At 44.4% G+C, this 10992-nt stretch overlaps 1 protein-coding gene, 1 long non-coding RNA gene and 1 pseudogene across 4 annotated transcripts; 2 read left to right on the top strand and 1 right to left on the bottom strand.

Moving 5' to 3' along the window:
• Positions 1-356: 356 nt before the first annotated feature.
• Positions 357-10573, bottom strand: LOC4334060 (transcription factor BHLH148-like). 3 transcript variants are annotated; one of them, XM_066308179.1, is made up of 4 exons: positions 10444-10573; positions 9165-9408; positions 1748-2035; positions 418-799 (listed from the first exon to the last, which is right to left on the bottom strand). In XM_066308179.1, exons 3-4 carry the CDS (start codon positions 1928-1930, stop codon positions 665-667), a joined length of 318 nt encoding a protein of 105 aa, XP_066164276.1. In that variant the 5' UTR covers positions 1931-2035; positions 9165-9408; positions 10444-10573; the 3' UTR covers positions 418-664. The 3 variants fall into 3 exon arrangements, with proteins under 3 accessions (NP_001389177.1, NP_001389178.1, XP_066164276.1); NM_001402248.1 differs by lacking the exon at positions 10444-10573 and having other exon boundaries at positions 357-799; positions 9165-9330; NM_001402249.1 differs by lacking the exons at positions 9165-9408; positions 10444-10573 and adding an exon at positions 2403-6740 and having other exon boundaries at positions 357-799.
• LOC136355714 (uncharacterized) lies at positions 5974-8792 on the top strand. The gene is made up of 2 exons (XR_010740007.1): positions 5974-6117; positions 8327-8792. It is a non-coding gene; the product is annotated as an uncharacterized lncRNA (long non-coding RNA).
• LOC107275961 (acyl-[acyl-carrier-protein] desaturase 7, chloroplastic-like) lies at positions 6901-7975 on the top strand (annotated as a pseudogene).
• Positions 10574-10992: the final 419 nt, after the last annotated feature.

The following is a 10992-nucleotide window of genomic DNA, read 5'->3' as shown; positions in this document are numbered from 1 at the left end:
TGCTTCATTTTCTGTGTGGAGAAGATGGGTTCCCAACCCCAAGTTACAAACACAGCCCTCTTGTTATTTTTATAAGCGAGAATTTTTAGATCCACCTGGAAAAAAAACCATAGTGAGTATGTGGACGGTGCAGCATGGCCAGAGATCATAGTTGATAGCAGCAGGCCTGAAGAATGTTTCTGAAATTGCTCATCAACAATATGGACTCAATAATTGATTAGAGGTAGAAACAGTGTTTCATTGACATAATTCTCTCATTTGTGACTAAGGCAGTGGTCGCAATGAAAACATGGTAATGCATCCAGCGGCGATGGCTGAGGGAGAAGGGCAGTGCAAGGGTGGAAGTGGGAAGGGGGTGAGTTTATGTGGGATGTGAAATTGATCCCTTTGTGATTGGAACAGGAAGAGACTGAGATATGACAAATCTGATTCCCTTTTCTTTTTTAACTGATAAACAAGCTGCTTAAATCTTTTTTGTACTCTTCTCTTTCTTTTTTCCTTGTAGAAAAGAGAGGAAGCTATTATTTGTATGATTGTATCTACATGGACAAAAAAAAGGTACATTGACAAGGAGATATGGAGATTTTTTTTCCACTTGCTCCATCACAAGCTTTTAAAAAAATGAACAAATGGGGGTCCCAGCAGGATCATGTTTCAAAACCGATCAAAACACATTTTGCACATGAGATGTCTGTGTCCAGCCTTTGCTTCCAGGAAATGGGGCATCGCTGTCAGGCTGGTTCCTCTCTACTTCCTTGAGAGCCTCTTCCACTGCCTTTTCCACTTCACAAGCCGCAATCTGTGAAAATGACACATGCGAAATTAAACGTCGTTAGTTAGAGTGTACAATTGGCTTACTATTATTAATCAACTGCTAGTGTTATAATTATAATAAACTTTTTCAGTTTAATATTGGATAGGCATGGACTGTAATTGGCCCCGATTGTTGCTCTGTAGTATAAAATATGGTATGGCTGTTTGGAATTTGGATGTTTCCTTTTGAAAGATCATGTTTGGATGTTTGTGAACTACTTGTAATAATCTTTTGAGGAAAGATTGATTTGGCAGTTGGATGACCAGTGCTAACTAACAACAGTTGCTGATTAATTAAACCTCTAATTACAGCTATTTGTAATTGGGGTCTTGGGGTTGAGGATCTGCTAAATGATTTATGCATAAACCAAAAGATTCGACAAGAACTCTTGACACGGTTGACTAATGTCAAATTGGGGGGTTTCGAGTGGAATTCCTGCATCTTGACCTCAAGTGGACAGGATATAAAATAGTTCAGCAAAATTACTGCACTAATCTTTTCCTTCGGAAACGTTACTCTGATGCTTCTCTAATTTAGCCCAAATTCTTCTTATTCGAAAAAAAAATAGCCCAAATTCTCCCAACCAATATGCTTCCATCTTCCATTTCTGAAGTTGATTAGAACTCTTCATCCTTATCCAGTTATCCCGTTGCCACTACGGTTTCCTATCTACTACTGTACGTAACAATCTAATCCGTAGCTATCCAAGGCAAGATACAGTGTATTGATAAAACACGAAAATGAGGCTAATCTTGTAGGAGACGAACTGCTGCATCTTTCCTAACCTAATTAAAACTCTGACAGTTACTGTCAACAAGGCAGGTAGGCTAAGTTCAGAGGGGAAAAAATGCAAAAATTTTCAAGAATTGCAAGCCAAGGGGGGGGGGGGGGGGGGGGGGGAGAGAGAGAGAGAGAGAGAGAGAGAGCTCTCACCGTGGTCTCGACGTTCATCTCCGTCCACAGCCTGTTCCCGGACATGCTCGACCGGATCCCGCGCGCCTTGACGCTCATGCCCTTGAGCCGCCGGAGCGCGGCGATCATGGAGTCGATCGACGACGACGGCTCGTCGACCTCGAACTGCACCGTGACGCACGGCTGCTGCTCGTCGTGGCCCATGATCTGGGCCTTCAGCTCCTCGTTCCTCCTCTGCAGCTGGTCCCTCGCGACCTTCAGCTCGTGGATGTAGATCGCCGCCGACTGCACGATCGAGTTCTTGTCCCCCTGCAGTGACACGAACGGTTTTTTGTCAGCCCGATTTTGGTAAACACTCCATTTAAGAGGTATTAAAGGGGGATTTCGAACATTCTGAAGCTGAACAGAATTGGTTTGAGCTGAAGATGCTCTGAATTTCAGATTAACATTGGGGAAATCAAGAAGAGGCAAATTGAAGCCAATGAAATGGGACAATGCGATGGTAAACGAAAATCTGAGCTTAAAGAAGGCCAAATTAGCAGTCTACATTAGGCATTTCTCGATGGAATCTAGGTGAAAGATGAAATGGAGCTTGAAATGAAGTGAGCGGCGAAGTGAAGTAGAGTACTAAGTGAGAGTGATAAGCTTAGGCTGTGAGCAGAGGAGGCCGACGAACCTTGGAGCGAGAGGAGACCATGGCGTAGAGGTCGGCGTAGCTCTGGCTGAGCTTCTCGCGGCGCTGGCGCTCGCGCATCATGTGGCGGAAACCGCGGCTGCTCTCCACGTCGGCGCCCTGCCCGCGCCGCCGCCGCTGCGGCACCTCCTCCTCCTCCTCCATCTCCTCACCCTCCCCCTTCTCCCCCCCGCCGCCGCCGCCGCCCATCCTGCCCAGCACGTCCATCACCCTCCGGTGGATGTTCGTCCCACCGGTGGTGACAGCCCCCGCCGCCGCCGGCGCTCCGGCGTGCACCGCGCCGCCGTACTCCTGGAACGCGCTCTGCCTCGCCTCCGCCGCCGCCTGCTCCGGCTCCGGCTCCGGCTCCGGCGACGCAATGAGGCCGAACGGCAGCTCCGGCGACGCCGGCACGTGGTGGGGGAAGAAGAACGCGGCCTCGTCGGCGTGGAACGCGCCGTAGTACGACTCCATTTGCATCTCTTCCTCTTGCTGTTCTTGCTTCTTCTTCTTCTTCTTCTTGTTCTCGATCAGATGTGATGGTTGGCGATGGTTTCCCGGGAAATATTCGAACGCGGGATATAAATAGGCGGGGGCGGAAAATGGAAGAACAAGTTCACGTGTGGTTTTTTTGGGTCACGTGGTCAAAATAGCCGTGTGCGCAAATGTGAGGCGAGTGGGATTGGCTACTAAAACCGGGCGGTCAAATGATGAAAAAATGATTAATAAATAAATAAGTTATTATTCGGAGGAGGAGGGGTTGGGATGCAAAAGAGCACGTGGGATTAGAAACGGAGGGGGGTACGGCTACGCGGTTTGAAGGGGGTGTGACGTCAGCTTGCGGCTGTACACGTCGGCAGGCAGAGAAGGTTCCACGTAGGAGGCCGATTGATTGGGAAGTTTTGCGTTGATTGCTTTTTCGCGGATTAGACCCTTACAGATTCGGTATTTACATGATGGATTTACAGTATGTATATAGAGTAACACACATTTTCTCTATGCTAATTCTGAAACTTAATTTTAAACTTGATTTTAAGATATTTTTAACATAGTTTCTTTTTCATTGCCTTTTAAGTCGCTAAGTACATATGTATTAGAGATTTAAAAAATATTTTTTTAATCGCTAATAAGTTCATAATAAGCTCTTGGGCAATCAATGAGGCCTCTGCTTTGCAACCACACGAATACCGTGGATGACAGCTAAAATTATGGTAGCAAAATGCCATGCATTTAAATGTATAAATACAGTAAATTGACAAACCATTATCTTTTTCTTAAGAAAAAAAAGAAAATTTGGCAGGCTAGTGCTCTAATCCTGGTTTTGCAATGAAATAGGATAACAAAGTACTTTTTTCTCGGAAAAAAAATCAAAAAGTAAACAGAAGGAAGAAATTGTTTTTTTTTCTTTTGCGGGGACATAAGGAAAAATAATTGTTGGTATATACTTTCAACAGAAGGAAGAAAGTTAAGGTATACCACCAAACTTTTAGCTAAGCAAACACTTATTGAGATCTAATTGAACCTTATTGTTGATTTTATACATTTTCAAATTTACTTTAAAGTTCAAGGGACTTGTTCGGCACTGTACTTCAAGTTTAGAGGGATTCCTGCAATTTTCCTCAACAACAATTAACAATTCTCTGATGAAAGGGATCCCAAATTTTCAAGGCATCATTGCAACTAATCAACATGATTATCTTATTAGCATGTTGGCGTATTTTTCTCCCTTCAATACACTTAAAATAGTATTTCTCCGACTGTCGAACAAAAGGGGGAAAAATTCAAGCAACGAGTAGATTGAACAGGAGACGCTCACACAAATGTGAACTTGAATCAGCATCCCAACTATTAATCAACACGTCAAATGATTTTACCACACGCTGTCGCTAGTGCGATGTTTGAAGAGCTAATGACGAGTAAAGACTTCTCCTGGACCAGCTGAATCTTCTCCTTCCGGCACACCATTTTTTTTGGCGGCACAGAAACCTATGGAAACTTCTAAATTGTTCATAGAGTGGTTACTGTGCTGTTTTTTTTTTGGGGGTTCTATTGGAAGTGGTTAGTTTACTGTTGACAAGGTGTACCTTTCAATTTACTAATTAATTAGGACCTTTATAAAATACCTTGAGGATGTTTTTAGCATGTGCATGGATGCATGCATGGAGGAGTTATGGACTGATACTCTGATAATGCTGTTTATATAAATCAAGGCTTAATTAAATGGTCAAGGCAAAGTCATGAGTGATGAGTGATTCCAATTATTCAGTTATTACAATGTGTTCCCCGTGATAGCCTCCTCGTGTGTTAACTTGTCGTAGTCTCTCAGTTGTTTATCATGTGCTCAAAAAAATTGTATAACAATTTCCTCCTTCTGTGCTGTAATTTCTATCGCAATTTGTCTATCAGGCAAATGAAATTCCTCTATACTACCGGACCGGAGACTAAAAAACTCACAGGCACATGTTTAATAATGATATAGAAAATTAGAGATTGAAAACAGCATATAGTAAAGCCACGTGAATTGAGAATCGTCATAAGAAGAGGTTATGAACTTAAAATAACACGACAACTTGGCAAACCCCCCAAAGAAGTCGTAAGACACAAACAGGATAAATTATGAGATCGTATATATTTCCAATGGAATTAATATAATTGTTGAAAATGACTTTATATATAGAAGATTTTCATGTAGCATTCAAATTTTCAAAACTCCTTTCAACTACGAATTTCCCGGTTTATTTCTAAAAAGACTATATTCCAAAAAAAAGGGAGAGAAGAATTCCAAGCCCCTTTTGAACTTAGCAATTTCCCGATTTATTACTAGAAATTAATTTATTCCCCCTCCCCACACCCCACCAAAAAAAAATCGTACAGAATACTTTTCTGTTCCAAACAGGGCTAATAAAAAGCTATCCACTATCCCTCTGTTGATCAAATGAGTAAACGACGGTTGAGCCAGTAAGCAGCTTCGCTAGAGAAACCGGTGCTCACCTGCAACTAATACCAGCCGCATGATAAAAAAGCAGAGAAGGTGCTCTTGCAAATTCCAGGGGACAGAGCAAACGTGCCAACAATGCAGCGTCGACCGGTGGTCGCGGGGAGGAAAAATAGCTTCTGCTATTTCATGTAGTAGCTTCTACAAGACCACATGTGCCAAGACGACGACCCAAGACCAGCAGGCGACGCGATTAATTAAGGATTAATCAATTAACCCGTGCGAAAGCTACTATATGCGCGTGCATACGTGTTGGTGTTGCTAGCTATAGTGAGCTCATCAAGCAGTCGTACATGTAGGTTAGTCGACACGAGCGGTACACAGGCGTACAGTACTAGAATGGAGTGCAGTACGTAGCCAGGTACGAACGACTGGTCGCGGTCAGAGCTAGCGGAGTGTGCCGTCCAAGCGACTCGGTCGTTCGATGGTTGGGTGGAGGAGAGGTGAGCTGAAAAGCTAAGCGTCGCCGCGCGGTACGCCGAGGAAGCTAGGTAGGCCGCGGCCCTCCTTCCTTCTCGTGCAAAAAACGAAAGGATATGATGGGTTTTTCACGTACGCGATCCGCGCTGCGTTTCACCGTGACGCGCGTGTGCCGACCGGGGGGATACCCACCCGGCAAACGGCCACCGCGCGGCCGGAGCTACGCGGTCACGAGGCCTGCGACCCCTGCAAGGCGGGGATCCGGCCGTCTTGTGCGCGGTGCATGCTGCGCCGCCTCAGCTGGTGAGAGATCTAAGGTTCATGTCAGCTGAATTTTTCTTTAAGGTCTTCACCGTGTTTAGATCCAAAGTTTTTCTTTAAACTTCCAACTTTTCCATCACATTAAACTTTTCTACACACATAAACTTCAAACTTTTTCGTCACATCGTTCCAATTTCAACCAAACTTTCAATTTCGGTGTGAACTAAACACAGCCCTTGTTTAGTTGTGAAAATTTTTTGGGTTTGGTTGTCACATCAGATATACAGAGACATATTTAAAGTATTAAACGCAGTCTAATAACAAAACAAATTACAGATTCCACCAAGAAACTACGAGACGAATTTATTAAGCCTAATCAATCCATCATTAGCAAATGTTTACTATAGCACCACATTGTTAAATCATGGCGCAATTAGGCTTAAAAGATTCGTCTCGCAATTTACACGCAATCTGTGTAATTGCTTTTTTTCCTACATTTAATACTCCATGCATGTGTCCAAACATTCGATGTGATAGCATGAAAATTTTTGTTTTGGGAACTAATCAGTGCCTAACTTTTGGTCCTTTTAAAAATCTTATTCTATAAATAGATCTTAAAAAAATTATTCTAGAAACCAATACCTTGCCGGCAAATTTTGCTACAGGACACTACTTATGTGTGGTTTTAGCCCTAGGACATTGCCCAAACTCACTTTTGGGGGAAAACACTCCATAAACGTGGTAATTTGCCAGTGGACACCGCGCCGATTAAAATAATACTTTCCGGTTGAAGAGGAGAGAGAAATCGCGTGAAATGTCAAAAATGCCCTTAGGCCCACATGTCAGCTCTATCTCCTATCTCTCTTCTCATCTCTCTCTATATTCTCTCTCACTCTCATAGGCGCACGGGGGCGGCGTCAGTGCCGGCGAGGCTGGTGGTGCTTGAGCAGATGGAGCCGTGGGTGGAGCAGCATGTGCTGTTGCTGCTCAAGCCGGCGAAGGAGGCATGGCAGCCGGAGGACATGGTGCCCGACGCGGCGGCGCTCGGCGCGGACGGGTTCCACGCGGCGTGCCTTGAGCTCCGGGAGTGCGCTGCGCGGCGTGCCTTGAGCTCCGGGAGTGCGCTGCGCGGCGTGCCCGACGCGCACCTAGTGTGCCTGGTAGGGAACATGGTGACGGAGGAGGCGCTGCCCACGTACCAAAGCATGGTGAACCGGTTCGAGTCGGCGCGCGACGTCACCGGCGCCGACGGGACGGCATGGGCGCGATGGATCTGCAGGTGGTCCGCCGAGGAGAACCACCACGACGACGTGCTCAACCGGTACATGTACCTCTCCGGCCGCCTTGACATGCGCCAGGTGGAGCGCACGGTGCACCGGCTGATCAGCTCCGGCATGGCCATGCACGCGCTGGTGAGCCCCGACCACGGCTTCAGCTATGTCGCCTTCCAGGAGCGCGCCACCGCGGCAACACGGCACGCAACGTCCGCGCCCATGGCGACGACGCGCTCGCCCGCATCTGCGGCGCCATCGCCGCCGACAAGAGCGCCACGAGGCCGCCTACACCCGCGTCGTCGAGATGCTCCTCGCCGCTGTCCTCGCCATCTCCGCCACGACCGATGCCGCCTCGTCCTCCTCCGCTGGCTTGAGCAATGGCAGCAAGTGCTGCTCCACCCATGGCTCCATCTGCTCAAGCACCTCCAGCCTCGCCGGCGCCGATGCCGCCCCGTGCGCCTCTGGTAGTGAGAGAGAATAGAGAGAGAGAGAGATGAGAAGAGAGATAGGAGATAGAGCTGACATGTGTGCCCAAGGGTATTTTTGACATTTCACGCGATTTCTCTCTCCTCTTCAACCAGAAAGTATTATTTTAATCAGCGCGGTGTCCACTGTCAAATTACCATGTTTATGGAGTGTTTTCTCCAAAAGTGGGTTTGAGCAGTGTTCTAGGGATAAAACCACACATAAGCAGTGTCCTGTAGCAAAATTTGCCATACCTTGCCACATCATGGTTTTCAGCCATGCTGGGAACATGATTCAGCCACACCATTAGTTTAGCCAAAAGATTTAGATCTAAAATTAAAATTATAAGATGATTTATTTTAAATTATATTGAAATAGTTTTTTCTTTGAAAAGTAAAAGGTATGTGGCCATTTGTCCATCAAACAAGTTATATTTTTTTTTGAAAGAAATCAATCAAATAAGTTTTTGTTACTATATTTATATGTCGGCAATTATCTGACCAGCTTTTCAGTCGACAGAATTTGCAGTTGACCATCGGCTGCAGCTCGCAAATTTTTGCGGCGCCGCCGGCGCGCATCGGCTTCACATACATAGTCAGCAACACGGCGTCCTCCGGTTGAGTTCTTGGCGTCCTCCAGTTGAGTTCTTGGGTGAACTCGTTATAAATCGAAATGGCTGTGGCCTATGCCGCTAGTTGTGCAGTGTTCAGTGAGCTTCGAAAATAAAAATCCCTGCCTTTCACGGCCAAGAATGCTGTTCAGTGTTCAGCGGTCAAGGGCTAGTGATTTCTTGGTTAGCTCTCGTCGATTAAGTTCTTAAGCACGCGGCTTAAAAGCATTTAAGGCTTCGTTTTGGTTTGCGGTGGGTTACGATAACCTCGTTTGGTGTAGTTGGAGATGGTAAGGGGTGTGTGTGGTTGTAATTTTAAGGTACCGTGTTCAATCCTTAACTCACTCACAATTTTCTCTCCCTCCAAATCTTGTTTTTGTTTGGTGTAGTTGCTCTAAGATTTTGTGTGATGAATTGCTTTTCTTTTAATCTATGTTGCAAAACGACAATAATATTATGTTGAACGATGTTGATATTTGATCTGTTAGACAAACTATAACCATTATAACTTTGTATTCCCACATCAACTTAAAAATAAGCAAAACACAATAACCAGAAGTGTCAAGTGCAACTAAATAAATGGCCTAAACCATTCTTTTTTTTTAAAAAAAAGGGGGGGGGGGCTAGTCTAGTGCATAAAACAGGATGAGTTTAAGCACAGCAATATCCAAGCAAGCATCAATCCAAGAGGGAAAATGGGAATATTTTCAGAAAAAACCAGTGTCAGGGTCAGAAAATACCTCAACAGTAGGGACTCAGCAATTCCATCTCTGACGAACCGTCTGAGGCCTGGTTGGTCTGGTTTAGTTTCCAACTTTTTCTTCAAACTTTTAACTTTTCCATCACATCAAAATTTTTCTACACACATAAACTTCCAACTTTTCCGTCACATCGTTCCAATTTCAACTAAACTTCCAATTTTAGCGTGCACTAAACACACCCTCCATGTCTCCCCTCCTGTAACAGGGTTTCCTCCAAGAAATTCTGTAAAAAAATCAGCGGTAAGCCATCACATAAATCGTAACAAATGGAAAGGCATCTTCACATCGCAAAGTGAAAGATAAAGCAGAGTGATACAGAAAAGAAAAACCATGGGATATCCAAAGATAAAAGGAAAAATAATAATAATCTGCCCATGGCCATGGAGCCAATAAGCTTCTTCTGATGTTTGGACTCGAGAGCTGTTGGTTTTGATGCAAAATAACTTAATTCCTTCTAACGATGTGTGTCGTCGATTACCAATTTGGTGATGCAAATCAGGAGAATAAGATGATAGAAATCTTCTTCCAAGCAATATGCCTTGAATATTCTTATGAAATCTCAGAAAATGATCCAAAGATTCAGTAAACGATCCAAAACTTTATGCTTCAGTATTCATGTGTTATTGGTTTTCAAAACTCACTATTTTGCATTATTTGGATCGTTCTCTCTTCTGAATGCAAACAAGAAACCAAAAGTTGCATTTTGTGTGGTTAACATAAAATCCCTGCCGACCTGCGAGGAAAACTATCCAAACAAAAACCCAAGAGATAAATTAAAGGTAGCAGATAAATCCCCTGATAAGACATATTGAAGGTTCTTCAATTCACCCTTCTTTTTCTCTCTGAACAATCTTAAATTCTCAATCTTGATATGTCCAAGACAGAAGGTCTTCATCCATAGTTTTACATGTCAATCTTCCTCTCTTCTCACAAGAACTCTGGTTCTCAGAAGCGATCGATGAATGAAACCAAAATTCTCTCGGGAAAATTCGATTCAAGCTGATCAAGAATGAAACCATGCTAGTCTTCCCAACTCCCAAGCAAAAACTCATGCAGCTGAAGTGCCCAATCAGGAAAGCTCAAAAGTCAAAAATAACATCAGCTAGAACACAAGAAACAATCGAGAAAACCAAACCAAAATCACCAGAAGAAACTGAAACCCAGCAGCAAAACCAACCTGCTAAATCAGAGCTCGTAGAGGAAAAGAAAAGACCGAATCAAGCAACAAACCACAGCAAATCAGCAGGAAATTTCTTACCTCGTCGTCTCTGTTTCTTGATCCGTTTCTCCTCCATTTCCGCCCCCTCTTGCTCAGCTCGGCTTCTCCGCTTCTTCCCCCATCCGATGGGAGGAGAGGTGGTGGTCAACAGCAGGAAGTGTTTTGCCGCGTGGATTCCAGAATGCAAACGCTTATTTGGTCCACAAAACTGCAAAGCAGGGAAAAGTCTCAAACTTTGACTGGAAAACGCGGACCTGACTGCCCCTGAAATGCATAATTTACACGTGATTAAACGAACATTCCTTTTTCTTTGTTTGTTTTTTTTCCAAGCATGAAAAGGACGTGCAAAAGGTGTGACTTGTTTCAAGAGAAAAAAAGGCTGAGATTTTTTTTTTGTTCATGGAAAACAAAAGGTGGATGAAGAACAGTAGCTCTGGTGCAAGCTGAAGAACTGCGAATTTGCGATATTTTTAAGATTAAACTGCGGTTGAAAGAATGGTTTTCGTGACATCAAAAATCGTATCGGCAGCAACTTATGTACAATTTTATCAACACGTTCTCATCCAAGGCCTGCACCGCTGCATGAAC

The sequence above is a fragment of the Oryza sativa genome, chromosome 3 (genome assembly GCF_034140825.1).
Source record: "Oryza sativa Japonica Group chromosome 3, ASM3414082v1".
In the NCBI taxonomy this organism is placed as follows: Eukaryota; Viridiplantae; Streptophyta; class Magnoliopsida; order Poales; family Poaceae; genus Oryza; species Oryza sativa.
The sequence above is the reverse complement of the archived record's forward strand: the minus strand, read 5'-3'. Positions and strand labels throughout refer to the sequence as shown.

Bases quoted from the DNA above. Each gene is read 5' to 3' on its own strand.
- LOC4334060 (NM_001402249.1), bottom strand. From the start codon at position 2,879: ATGCAAATGGAGTCGTACTACGGCGCGTTCCACGCCGACGAGGCCGCG. The intron at 2,036-2,402 runs GTTCGTCGGCCT...GTGTCACTGCAG, and splicing joins TGGTCTCCTCTCGCTCCAAG to GGGGACAAGAACTCGATCGT. The intron at 800-1,747 runs GTGAGAGCTCTC...TCATTTTCACAG, and splicing joins AGATGAACGTCGAGACCACG to ATTGCGGCTTGTGAAGTGGA.